The sequence below is a fragment of the Oncorhynchus tshawytscha genome, linkage group LG19 (genome assembly GCF_018296145.1).
Source record: "Oncorhynchus tshawytscha isolate Ot180627B linkage group LG19, Otsh_v2.0, whole genome shotgun sequence".
In the NCBI taxonomy this organism is placed as follows: domain Eukaryota; kingdom Metazoa; phylum Chordata; class Actinopteri; order Salmoniformes; family Salmonidae; genus Oncorhynchus; species Oncorhynchus tshawytscha.
Window position 1 is genome coordinate 3,806,847 of NC_056447.1, and position 14,532 is coordinate 3,821,378.

Below are 14,532 nucleotides of genomic sequence, written 5' to 3' on the forward strand. Positions count from 1 at the left end.
GATGTTAACCTTCTAAATGAGAAAATATGGGTTTTCATATAAAGTTAACCAAATCAGTGGCCACACCCACGTGAGCATAGACATTACAGTCGGCGTTATGGACCGCCCCTTTTCTCAGAAGTGTATAAAACCCACTCCCACCCACAGTAAACCAGAAAACACGGAGCTGACGCTACATGTTGAAATTGTTAAGAACTACAATTCTCTAAGTCACGGAGACAGACCATACAGCTGGAAATGACGTAAGTCTAGTACGTGTACACCGACAACTGCGGAAGCATCTATTCTATGCAACAACCATCTGTACGCCTGACTTATCCATTACAACAGACACTATCCGGGAACCGCATAGAAAGCGACAACTACGAAAGACATTGTGGCTTCTAGGGATGTTAACCAGAGACTCTCTGATGAACTGACTCTCCAGCAGACGGACCAGCGATTCCAACAGAGAAGACAACGACATACGGGCGTAAATATATACATTGCAATTATTCTCGAATGAGCGGCTGTTCATGTGCAAAAGATTAGCATTTCAACTAATATAATTATCAACTGTGTGTAGTGAATCCATTTTGTCTCTCCTGCTCTTTTCCTGTCCCCACCCCTTTCCATTGTCTACCAAGCCGTCATACTGGTTTAGCCCACTAGGGACTTATCAATGCATTGTGTTAGTAACCAATATCTACTGTTTGTTCGTTATGTATTTCTGTGATTATTTAGTTAGTTAGTAAATAAATAATTAAGACAATTTGCATATAGCTGATTCATCATTTAGGCTAGGGTTCATGCAGATATCCAATGTTCAGTAATGAGAATGTTCACAGTAATGAGAACTGAGGTAATAATGATACATTAATAGAAGAAGAATCGATAAGATATGAACATATCTGAAGAGTCGATTCGGGAAGTAGAGACTATAAACATTTTCCCGTGGTGCCCCGACTTCCGAGTTAATTAAAGTTGACATGATTAGTTTAATCACCTAATAATACTTCCACAGAGAATTGATTTGATAAAATAAGTCTTCACATTTAATGATAGTCACAGACACAACAATTGTATTGAGGTAGAGATCTGGGAAAGGGTACCGAAACATTTCTGCAGCATTGAAGTCCCCAAGAACACAGTGGCCTCCATCATTCTTAAATGTAAGAAGTTTGGAACCACCAAGACTCTTCCTAGAGTTGGCCAATGGTCACTCTGATAGAGCATCACATCTGCAGGAAACCAGGCACAATCCCTACGGTGAAGCATGGTGGTGTCAGTTTCATGCTGTGGGGATGTTTTCCAGCAGCAGGGACTGGGAGACTAGTCAGGATTGAAGGAAAGATGAAGTACAGAGAGATCCTTGATGAAAACCTGCTCCAGAGCGCTCAGGACCTCAGACTGGGGAGAAGGTTCACCTTCCAACAGGACAATGACCCTATGCACACAGCCAAGACAACACAGGAGTGGCTTCGGGACAAGTCTCCGAAGGTCCTTGAGTGGCCCAGCCAGAGCCCGGACTTGAACCCAATCGAACATCTCTGGAGAGACCTGAAAATAGTTGTGCAGCGACGCTCCCCATCCAACCTGACAGAGCTTGAGAGGATCTGCAGAGAGGATTGGGAGAAACTCCCCAAATAAAGGTGTGCCAAGCTTGTAGCTTCATACCCAAAAAGACTAGAGGCTGCAATTGCTGCCAAAGGTGCTTCAACAGACTACTGAGTAAAGGGTCTGAATACTTATGTAAATGTAATATTATGTTTTTTACTAAATTAGCAAACATTTCTAAACAACAGTTTTTGCTTTGTTATTATGGGGTATAGATTGATGAGGGGGGGGGGGCAATTTAATCCATTTTTTTAATAAGGCTGTAACGTAACTGTCACACCCTGACCATAGTTTGCTTTGTATGTTTCTATGTTTTGGTTGATCAGGGTGTGATCTGAGTGGGCATTCTATGTTGGATGTCTTGTTTGTCTATTTCTATGTCTGGCCTGATATGGTTCTCAATCAGAGGCAGGTGTTAGTCATTGTCTCTGATTGGGAACCATATTTAGGTAGCCTGGGTTTCACTGTGTGTTTGTGGGTGATTGTTCCTGTCTCTGTGTTTTGCACCAGATAGGGCTGTTTTTGGTTTTCCGCGTTTATTGTTTTGTTAGTTATCTCATGTGTAGTGTCTTTATAAATGAAAGAACATGAAAAACCACGCTGCATTTTGGTCTGCCTCTTCACCCAAAGAAAGCCGTTACAGTAACAAAATGTGGAAAAGGTAAAGGGGTCTGAATACTTTCCAAATGCACTGTATAATCAAGTCTCACCTGGGTTTGATCATGGGCATCTCAAAGGTGATGTTCTCCACCAGTGTCGCGTTGAGCAGCCAGGGCTTCTGGGAAGCATAAGCCACAGAGCCTCTCTTCCTGCCAAGTTAAACACAGTGTCAAGATCATCCAACATCTCACAACTTCCTGTCTTTCTCAATGACGCACAAAGATAAACACACTTCATGGCAGACTAGGTTCAAATGTAAAATGGTTTTGGATTGCTTTCTGTGTTGTTCAATTACGATGGAAACCAGGGTATCTGTTATATCTGTATTATATCTATTAAATCTGTTCCTATATATCTTATATTATCTTCTTCTTTTGTTGCAATACAGGCAGTTACTTTACTGTATTGACTAGATACTGTGTGTATTTTTCTATTGTGGATAACAGTGTATAAGAGTAAATACAGCATCTCCATAGCGACCATCTGGTGCGAGGCGTCATGTGTGCTTACTGGATATCCCCATCACCAGCTGCATCCTTGTCTGATGTGGGGCTGCAATGGTACACACATAGACACACCATTAGCACCAGTGATGTATACAGTCGGCAACACAAACCAAAACAAGGCGATCGTTGCCCTATATGTGCATGTCTATCATTAGATCTTAGTGTGTCTATAAACAAAACAAACTATTACTTCCTGTAATTTGAAGATTCTGACTCACTCTGAATATAGACGACAGAGTTTTTGCAAAAAGCAGCATACGTCATGGCTGGATTTAATGCGGTTGTATTTAGTCTGTTATTGGCTGTTATTTAGTCTGTCATGGCTGGATTTAATGTGGTTGTATTTAGTCTGTTATTGGCTGTTATTTAGTCTGTCATGGCTGGATTTAATGCGGTTGTATTTAGTCTGTTATTGGCTGTTATTTAGTCTGTCATGGCTGGATTTAATGCGGTTGTATTTAGTCTGTTATTGGCTGTTATTTAGTCTGTCATGGCTGGATTTAATGTGGTTGTATTTAGTCTGTTATTGGCTGTTATTTAGTCTGTCATGGCTGGATTTAATGCGGTTGTATTTAGTCTGTTATTGGCTGTTATTTAGTCTGTCATGGCTGGATTTAATGCGGTTGTATTTAGTCTGTTATTGCGTGTCTTTTCTTGGTGTAGTTATAATTGGTGTGACATATTAGTGAGAAATACAAGATAGAGGAAAGGGATGGACACACACACACACTCTCTGAGTTCCCCTGTGGTCTGCCTATCCTTGGCTGCTACTTGAGGGAGAAGGGGAGCGGGAAGAGTGAAAGGGATGATGAGAGGGAGAACTAGAATATTTTTGAAAGGAAAGGGAGTTGGTTGATAAGCGTCCCAGGGTCTAATGATCCTGATCACCACAGACAGACAGGGCCAGTTGAGAGTCCCAGACAGGATGTCACAAGGCTGTGCTCCAGTGATTAAACAGCAGATGAAGTGGAAACCAAGGGGGGAATTCTAACATCCACTTAAAGGTCCCAAACAGTACATTTTGATTCTCATGTAAAATAGCCTTTTGAGTGACCAAAACATCACCCATATAATTTTTTTGCCAGATAAAAATGCTTAGAATTGAAGAAAATGGTCAGTTTTCTTTCATGTCTAACTATTAGCAAGGCTTAAAAGACAGGCTGAGAGGGCGGAGAGCTAATAGACTGAGTGGGCGGGGACATGACACAACTTCGTCAAGAAACTCAGACGCAGCGCTGCATTGAAATAACCTCAAGCACATTTTGCAGATCCATAAAGAAACGAACAGCGAACATGTAAACATCCATCCCCGTCATACCGGGCAAACGTTTTAGAACACCTTCTCATTCAAGGGTTTGTCTTTCTTTTCTTTTATTCTTTACTTTTTTCCACATTGTAGAAAAATAGTGAAGACATCAAAACTATGGAATCATGTAGTAACCAAAAAAGTGTCAAACAAATCAATATATATTTTATATTTGAGATTCTTCACTTGATGACTAGAAAACTAGCCAGTAACTAGCAAACACCAAACAGCTAGCTAGAATTTTCGGTAGCTAGCACAACATATCTAGCTAGCTATCTTTCTATGGACATTGAACTAAATGGGCAGCTATAATGTAAATACTAGCTACAGTGGTTAGCTATCTTTCTATGGACATTGAACTAAATGGGCAGCTATAATGTAAATACTAGCTACAGTGGTTAGCTATCTTTCTATGGACATTGAACTAAATGGGCAGCTATAATGTAAATACTAGCTACAGTGGTTAGCTATCTTTCTATGGACATTGAACTAAATGGGCAGCTATAATGTAAATACTAGCTACAGTGGTTAGCTATCTTGAAGGAAGTATTTAGTGTTTTGTACATTGCATCTGTGCACTTAGCTAGCTACCATCCCATAGCCTACATTGCATCTGTGCACTTAGCTAGCTACCATCCCATAGCCTACATTGCATGTGAAATATGACTGGCTCATGATATTTAACCGTGGATGTACGGACAAAATGCCCTCTTAGTTCCTTTTTGTTGTCATGTTGGTGGTTCGTGCTCTCCGATTGGCTCAAAGTCAAGTTGTTGGCCACTGACGAGCTTCACAATTCTACAAGTAGAAACAGCAGGATCGTCGCTACCGGGTCGACACACAGTAGGTACAGCTTTTGTTCTAGCAAGAGAAGGAACGGCCTCCCACTGTGATAAGTACCTATAGGCAGTCTATCGGCAGTAAGATTATCGGTGCGTTTCACGTTTAAGGTGTAGCAGCGAGGGAACTTGTGTCTAATAACACTAAGTGAAGCAGACTTCTGCTGAGGACTTAGGTGGGACACTCAGCTCAGATGGTGTAGTCTACAGTCTACAGTGTTGACCAGGGGTCGGCAACAGCCGTTTCATTTAGGAAATCTGTTCCCACAAATAAAAAAAAGAGAAATGACGTGATCATTTCTCAACATAATCAAGGTATGAAATGATTGTTCTCTATTTTGGGGCTCAGTTGTGGTCAATTAGAGGTGTACAAATTATTATAATTATGTCGCGTCCCCCAGTCAGCCCGCTGCTGAATCTAGTTGCCTTCCTATGGTGTAGACTGAATCATTATTCAACATTCTGAAAATATATATGAATGATGCATGAGCTGTAAAATGACTATGGCCAAAAACATTCAAACACACAATGATAATAAATGACACACCTTCACTTTATATACTGTAGAGCAGTATGCTTCAAAATGAAGAAGTATAAGAAACAGTATCCCCTGGGATACGTACTGATTTGTGTCTTGAACTACTATTCGCTACTGTCCTCACAGCCTCAGGTGGACACCAATTCTATTTATATGGCACTACCTCATACACGTCCCCCTCAAATATCCTCTCTCTCACTTTCTTACAGGGCACTAACAGTACTCTGGGATGCAACAGAGAAGCCACAGGTCAGCAGCTATAACCTTGGCGGTCTGTCTGGGAGAAAAACATGTCTTTATCCCTCTATTCCATTACTCTGATGGCCCCGGCCTGCTGAGGGATTACTACTGTTTCCAGGATTCTGTTAGCAGGTACACACACACCTGTGGTATTCCTCATATTTTATTTTATTTTTTTCTCTCTGCATTGTTGGGAAGGGCCTGTATCTACGCAGTTCACTGTCGGTTTACACCTGTTTTTTACGATGCATGTGACCAATGAAATTCGATTTGATTTGACACACATACAGACAAACAGGCTTGCATGCACATAAGTACCACAAAAGCCACACACACCGTAGCATAGTACAAAGCTTCATGTTTTATTACGGAAAGTAGCGGAGCAGGACAGAGAAAGGGATTACCCAAAGAGCCGTGTGTGTCTCTTTGTTGTTGTTTGTGTGTGTGTGTGTGTGTGCGCGCACGCATGCACGATTGTGTGTGTGTGTGTGTGTGTGTGTTGCTCCCTGTTTGGATCATGCTGTGAGTGACATAATTGACAGATGGAAAGTTGAGCTGTGTTGACAGTGATGTAGAGCATATTAAATTGTGCCCTGCTATGTGTGTGAGAAAGATTGTTGCTGGAGACAAACACACAGATCCGTGTCCTACCAAGACGTCCTCTGTGTCTCTACTGTCGATGTGCCTCTTACATCAGTGACCCCTGTTCATATTGTGTTGACCTGGAGTATCCTAGAGCTATAGAAATGTTCTTACAAGCCAATACATGTACATACCTCTCGTCTCCTTCAGACACATACCTCTCATCGCCTTCAGAGTCCAGGTTGGGCAAACTGCAGAGAAAAGAAAGAGTTGAGAAAACAGAGGTCACGTAATGTAAAAAGGTAGAATATTATTTAGGGCAATATTTCTTAAACTATGAAACAATCATGTAGTTACAGTAGTACTAAATGTATCATCTTAACATTTGACCCAACCTCTGTTGCCACTAGTACTCCCTTTCACTGTGGCAGCTGTTTGGGTACTCCTGGCTCAGATTGAACTTCCCCAGGCCAGTAGGCACTGCTGTTGTATTTTTAGCCTTGACTAGTTGACATGTTTCCCAGAGTTCCTGGGTCGGTGTTTCTGATGGAGTGAGTTTACAGACAGAAAGGTGAGAGCTGCAGATGTAGGATCAGATTACCCACCCTCAATTCCTAACCTTAACCATTAGGAGGATAGGAAAACATCTGACTCTAGGCCAGTTTCTTGGGGCATATTTTACATACACTGTGTTTTCACACCACCAAGCATGTAAAATGGCCACGGCTCGAGGAGACATGACCTGGGAACACAGCTGTCAACAAACATTCCGGAAGACTGATATTTAAGAATCTGACGATGTGCCACACACACCCACGCACACGTGCATACACAGTCTTATAAAGTAAAAAAATAAAAAATAAGTGAGTTTGTGTGTTGAGAAGGTGTTAGGCCTGTGGAGGAAAAAGGTATTTGTGACTGCAGGACAAATAACATACGGCAGAACAACTTTCACGTTAGGCCTACTAATACTGTACTGAAAGTAACTCCAGCTGTAGCATTCACACACTACTGTATGTCAGTCCAATGTTAAAAACTTGCTTAGACTAAAGAAAACTGTAGAAGAAAGGGTTTGATTTTTTTTTTTAAGTCTCAAAATCCACAGAGTTTTCAACAGTTTGACAGAAAATAGACCCAAGTCACTGGAGAGCCTAACGATGTCCCAGCTATCAGAGTGAGAGCTAATGTGCCATGTAAGAGGCTCTACTGATCCTGTCCTATTGTGCTTCCCTCACAAACCGGTATCACAGCCAGCTTTCATCTCTTACAGAGACTCCTTCATCGTTAAGGATAATTATACTCTTCATGTCAAGCCCTGCAGATAAGAGATTTTTAAAACCACAATCCTGAGGCCAAACGTGACCATTGAACAGCAGGCAATATTCCAGATGGATTGTGATGTCATTCTGCAAGCGCATCAGTACGTATAGAGAACATTGATCCTAATGGGAGATATTATCATCACCCAGCCAAGGGCGTACAGCACCTAATCACAATTAAAAGATCAAAGGAACAGATACTTAGCTAGGAAGAACCTAATGTCTTTCCTGGTGGCCACTCCTGATAATAGTGAAAACGAGACAATGATAATGAATCTTGGCGTGAGGAGACGCCACTTTCTCAGCCCAAATGAAAGTCTCTTTCGCCCCGGCTCTTTAACTCACACAAACACCCAGAAACCCGGGAGGAAAACAGACATCTCGCCAATGCTGCAGGCTTGACAACTGATCTAAGATTAGACATATCTGATGAAAAACTGGACATGTACTGAACAACAGTCAATATCAGCCGGTTTACACCATTTTAGTCAACTTTTATATTCCATTCTGGGAACCCAGAACTCATCTTGTGAACAGTTACGAGAGATTACTAGAAGTCATCATCCCAACCTCTCGGAGTATGTGCGGTGTCCTAGTTGGAACACAAGGGGACCCCTCTACGGGGTTCACAGGGATTACTACACAGGGGTGAGGGTAAGGTCGGGGGGGGGGGAGGGGATGTGGCATGGCGTAAAGTCAGTGGTGACAGTAGGGAGAAGTGCTGCCAGGTCAAACCAAACAAACACACTACTGACAGAGTCCTTGTTGGAGACTAATCAACACATTATCATAAACACCCCTTTGTTGGTGCCAGTTAGAGGAAACAACTGTCAAAACAATTAATTGGAGATAACATAGGAGGTGTCGTAAGATCACAACGACAGTCTTAGCTACTGTTTTGATGTAAATGGGTGTAATGGATGGGACCATACTCGCAAACCTTTGCTTACACAGAGGATTAGATCTGTGGTCTAAAAGGGATAGCTGCTAGCTTTTCTCATAGGCCAACCTGGCACAATTAGCCACAATGCTAAGTACAACCAAACTTTTGCTTACACGGAGGATTAGATCTGTGGTCTAAAAGGGATAGCTGCTAGCTTTTCTCATAGGCCAACCTGGCACAATTAGCCACAATGCTAAGTACAACCAAACTTTTGCTTACACGGAGGATTAGATCTGTGGTCTAAAAGGGATAGCTGCTAGCTTTTCTCATAGGCCAACCTGGCACAATTAGCCACAATGCTAAGTACAACCAAACTTTTGCTTACACGGAGGATTAGATCTGTGGTCTAAAAGGGATAGCTGCTAGCTTTTCTCATAGGCCAACCTGGCACAATTAGCCACAATGCTAAGTACAACCAAACTTTTGCTTACACGGAGGATTAGATCTGTGGTCTAAAAGGGATAGCTGCTAGCTTTTCTCATAGGCCAACCTGGCACAATTAGCCACTATGCTAAGTACAACCAGCTGAGCACATAATTATATCTGGTAAAAAAATAACGAATCAACCTATCGGAGACATCACACTGTAGAGCCACCATCCAATCGCATTTGTTAAACAGATCAACTTGGTTACCAGTTGGAGGATCTAAAACCTCAAGGTTTAACTTGTTACCCTTGACTTGGTCTAAAAAGTGGTGTGCCAATATATTGGCACCGTTTCACATACAACCATGTGATTTTACGAATAAATATTTATATTCGTAACTAAAGCGTAAAAAAAGTTGATAGTGGTCTTGTCACATAGCTGTATTGCATAACAGTTACTATCACTGACTGGTGGTGCAGTCCAGTAAGGCGTTTAGTTTAGTTGAATTTAGTTTGAGGGCTATGACTGGTGGTGCAGTCCAGTAAGGTGTTTAGTTTAGTTGAATTTAGTTTGAGGGCTATGACTGGTGGTGCAGTCCAGTAAGGCGTTTAGTTTAGTTTAATTTAGTTTGAGGGCTATGACTGGTGGTGCAGTCCAGTAAGGCATTTAGTTTAGTTGAATTTAGTTTGAGGGCTATGACTGGTGGTGCAGTCCAGTAAGGTGTTTAGTTTAGTTTAATTTAGTTTGAGGGCTATGACTGGTGGTGCAGTCCAGTAAGGCGTTTAGTTTAGTTGAATTTAGTTTGAGGGCTATGACTGGTGGTGCAGTCCAGTAAGGTGTTTAGTTTAGTTGAATTTAGTTTGAGGGCTATGACTGGTGGTGCAGTCCAGTAAGGCGTTTAGTTTAGTTGAATTTAGTTTGAGGGCTATGACTGGTGGTGCAGTCCAGTAAGGTGTTTAGTTTAGTTGAATTTAGTTTGAGGGCTATGACTGGTGGTGCAGTCCAGTAAGGTGTTTAGTTTAGTTTTGAGGCTATGACTGGTGGTGCAGTCCAGAATTTAGTTTGAGGGCTATGACTGGTGGTGCAGTCCAGTAAGGTGTTTAGTTTAGTTTAATTTAGTTTGAGGGCTATGACTGGTGGTGCAGTCCAGTAAGGCGTTTAGTTTAGTTTAATTTAGTTTGAGGCTATGACTGGTGGTGCAGTCCAGTAAGGCGTTTAGTTTAGTTTAATTTAGTTTGAGGGCTATGACTGGTGGTGCAGTCCAGTAAGGCGTTTAGTTTAGTTTAATTTAGTTTGAGGCTATGACTGGTGGTGCAGTCCAGTAAGGCGTTTAGTTTAGTTTAATTTAGTTTGAGGCTATGACTGGTGGTGCAGTCCAGTAAGGCATTTAGTTTAGTTTAATTTAGTTTGAGGCTATGACTGGTGCAGCAGTCCAGTTTAGTTGAATTTAGTTTGAGGCAGTTTAGTTTAGTTTAATTTAGTTTGAGGGCTATGACTGGTGGTGCAGTCCAGTAAGGCATTTAGTTTAGTTTAATTTAGTTTGAGGGCTATGACTGGTGGTGCAGTCCAGTAAGGCGTTTAGTTTAGTTGAATTTAGTTTGAGGGCAGTCCAGTAAGGCATTTAGTTTAGTTGAATTTAGTTTGAGGGCTATGACTGGTGGTGCAGTCCAGTAAGGCGTTTAGTTTAGTTGAATTTAGTTTGAGGGCAGTCCAGTAAGGCATTTAGTTTAGTTGAATTTAGTTTGAGGGCTATGACTGGTGGTGCAGTCCATGACGGCAGTGAGTTTGAAGCCTTCTTGCCTCAAGTTTTTTTTAAAGAAGGAAAAAAAAGAAGGAAATAAAACTTTACTGCCTAGGCACCTTGTCCTTAAGTTTTAAATTCAATTCCACAACGTTTTCAAACACCTGAAACAGCTTTTTCGTGCAATCTAGAGCGATAATCATTATGCTTCATTCTATGACAAAAATCTGTATGTCTTTCTGCATATCTTTTGAGCTGACTGTATCATCCTGACTGGTGGTTCTTTGTTTGTTATATAATAATGTGCAAAAATAATGAAGGACATTTTTGTATGCAGTGTACAAACATGACCTGATGAACATGAAAGATATTTTGGCCACCCGTGAGAGTAAATGTCATTCTGAAGAGACCTCCTGAAAATGTGTTTAACAAAGGTTATGCTGTGCTATCGCAAATTACGGTGACTTTGATGATGACAACAATGATGCTGCTAATTAAAAACATTACACATGATGATAATGATGACGATGGTGACGACGACGACAAGGATGATGATGATGACCATGCTGGAAAACAACATCCCACAAAAAAGATCTGACCCAACAGTTCAAAGTCAAACTGTCCACAGGAAGCTCAGGACATTAGCCAACCCCTGATCCCCACCACAGTAACGTCCCACTCTAAACATCACATTAAATCCTTCATGAGAGGCTCAGCCTAAATAGCCTTTGTCTAACTCTGTTTATATGATAAGTGTGTGGGATGGCGCCAGCCGCCAGGGTGTAGGATGGGCTCCAGTATCTGAGGACGTGCCAGCTTGTCCCTGGCATGAGGACCAGAGAGGGTGTGTTTGGCTGGCAGGGGGACAATCTAACAAGGTATCTGATCTTTATGAAGAGACAGAGAGTAGTCTGACCATGGACAGGTGGCCAGTCACAAAGCCAAAGCCTGAGTACAAACTCAATGTAGATACTTACACATTAACACCAAGGCTCAAGACCTTATCTATCCTTTCATTCAATTTCTCCCCTTTGCCATCTCTCTCTGGCCCACTTGGAACTCTATGTCATCCCCTTAATTCTCCCCCTTAACTCTCTCTCTGTCTCCCTCCTTCCCTGCCTACAGTGTGGCTTTTTTAATCTTTCCTTAGATGGGAGGATCTGAGCAGAGACGGGCAGTATTTCGGGTTAAATGTATTTTAAATTTCGTACTTCAATTACTTTTGAGTATTTGACATTTGCATTTCACCAGCCTGAACTACAATCCAATGCATTTTGGAACAAGATACTTTCGAGACCTCTAATTTGTATTTTCATTCTTTATAGCGGTTCATTTTGTGGCCCCCTTTCATCCTGCATTGGTATCAGAAGTCTGATGGCACTATGGTGTGATAAGAGTGTCTGCTAAAGGACCAACATGTACAGTTGAGGTTGGAGTCATTAAAACGTGTTTTTCAACCACTCCACAAATGTCTTGTTAACAAACTATAGTTTTGGCAAATCGGTTAGGACATCTACTTTGTGCATGACACAAGTAATTTTCCCAACAATTGTTTACAGACAGATTATTTCACTGTATCACAATTCCGGTGGGTCAGATGTTTACATACACTAAGTTGACTGTGCCTTTAAACAAGCTTGGAAAAATTCCAGAAAATTATGCCATGGCTTTAGAAGCTTCTAATTGACATCATTTGAGTCAATTGGAGGTGTTCCTGTGGATGTATTTCAAGGCCTACCTTCAAACTCAGTGCCTCTTTGCTTGACATCATGGGAAAATCTAAAGAAATCAGCCAAGACCTCAGAAAATAAATTGTAGACCTCCGCAAGTCTGGTTCATCCTTGGGACAAATTTCCAAACACCTGAAGGTACCACGTTCATCTGTACAAACAATAGTACGCAGGTATAAACACCATGGGACCACGCAGCCGTCATACCTCTCAGGAAGGAAACGTGTTCTGTCTCCTAGAGATGAACGTGCTTTGGAGCAAAAAGTACAAATCAATCCCAGAACAACAGCAAAGGACCCTGTGAAGATGCTGGAGGAAACAGGTACAAAGGTATCTATATCAGTACAAAAAAACGAGTCCTATATCGACATAACCTGAAAGACCGCTCAGCAAGGAAGAAGCCACTGCTCCAAAACCGCCACAAAAAAGCCAAACTACGGTTTGCAAATGCACATGGGGACAAAGATCATACTTTTTGGAGAATTGTCCTCTGGTCTGATGAAACAAAAATTGAACTGTTTGGCCATAATGACCATTGTTATGTTTGGAGGTAAAAGGGGGAGGCTTGCAAGCCAAAGAACACCATCCCAACCGTGAAGCACAGGGGGTGGCAGCATCATGTTGTGGGAGGTCATTGCTGCACTTCACAAAAAAGATGGCATCATGAGGCAGGGAAATTAGGTGGATATATTGAAGCAACATCTCAAGAAATCAGCCAGGAAGTTAAAGCTGGGTTGCAAATGGGTCTTCAAATGGACAATGACACCAAGAATACTTCCAAAGTTGTGGCAAAATGGCTTATGGTCACAAAGCCCTGACCTCAATCCCATAGAACATTTCTGGGCAGAACTGAAAAAGCATGTGTGAGCAAGGAGGCCTACAAACCTGACTCAGTTACACCAGTTCTATCAGGAGGAATGGGCCAACATTCACCCAACTTATTGTGGGAAGCTTGTGGAAGGCTACCTGAAATGTTTGACCCAAGTTAAACAATTTAAAGGCAATGCTACCAAATACTAATTGAGTGTATGTAAACTTCTGACCCACTGGGAATGTGATGAAAGAAATAAAAGCTGAAATAAATCATTGTCTCTACTATTATTCTGACATTTCATATTCTTAAAATAAAGTGGTGATCCTAACTGACTTAAGACAGGGAATTTTTACTAGGATTAAATGTCAGGAATTGTGAAAAACTGAGTTTAAATGTATTTGGCTGTGTACGTAAACTTCCGACTTCAAATGTAAAAATTGACACTTGCAAAGCACGCTGGGTATTTTTCCTAATGAGCTCCGCCCCTGAAACAAGGCCAATAATAATATCCAATGTGAGTGGCAGACATTTTATCTAGAGCAACTAAAAGTCACACAATATAATAGAATAGATTAACCGGAATGACATTTACTCTCACGGTGGCCAAAAATAACTATCTGAAAGCCTCGCCCCTACTAGGCCACACCTACAGTCTTCTGATCTGACCTGGTGGATTATCGCCCCATAATCAAGAATCAACAACCCAATTTCAAAAACAGCAATGGGCTGTTTGTGACCCAACTGGCTGGATCAAATACCCAATGTGTGTTCTGTCCAATAATTGGGTTGTTTTTAACCCAGCTTTTTTTTGAGTGCAGTGCATTCAACTAAGGTAGATAAACAACCACATATTACAGTCATAGCAAGTCAAAAAAATGTGTTAACGTTACTGAAGATGGCGCCGACAGATAGGGCAGCTCTGCTTCTAGGTACTAAGCAACTGTCGTGATGTGACTCTCATTAACGTGATGACTGTTATTTATTGAATAATTACTTACTATGTTTAATTGTTACTGTATTCAATTAATCATGTAACAATTAACTCATTAGTGATTTGGGGCACCACGGGATAAGTTGTTTACCGAGTTACCGTCGTCTCCTGAATTAACTCAAGAATATATATAGATAAGTCACTAAGTTCTCATTTCCTCATATCAGTCTCATTCTGAACGTCGCAGACTTCGTGAATCTGCACAAACCCAAGTCTTTCTAATCATTCTGTACCGCACAAATTGATTTACTAACAAACCAAATGATAACACAGGATACACACACACGGTATAGATTATTTATTATAAACTTAATACAGGGACAATAGGTCCCTAGCGGACTAACACAATATGACACTTGT

General features: G+C 41.3%; 1 protein-coding gene across 4 annotated transcripts in view; it reads right to left on the reverse strand.

Moving 5' to 3' along the window:
- Positions 1 to 14,532, reverse strand: part of LOC112218237 (ATP-binding cassette sub-family C member 8) — a 140,741-nt gene that overhangs the window by 48,731 nt on the left and 77,478 nt on the right. For 2 of the 4 annotated variants that reach the window (XM_042301247.1, XM_042301245.1), the window contains exons 18-20: positions 6,486 to 6,518; positions 2,767 to 2,808; positions 2,307 to 2,405 (exon numbers count right to left, since the gene is read on the reverse strand). In XM_042301247.1, coding sequence (XP_042157181.1) covers positions 2,307 to 2,405; positions 2,767 to 2,808; positions 6,486 to 6,518 — 174 coding nt within the window. Of the gene's footprint in view, positions 1 to 2,306; positions 2,406 to 2,766; positions 2,809 to 6,461; positions 6,519 to 14,532 lie in introns of all 4 variants that reach the window. The other 2 variants (XM_042301246.1, XM_042301244.1) reach the window with 1 other exon arrangement.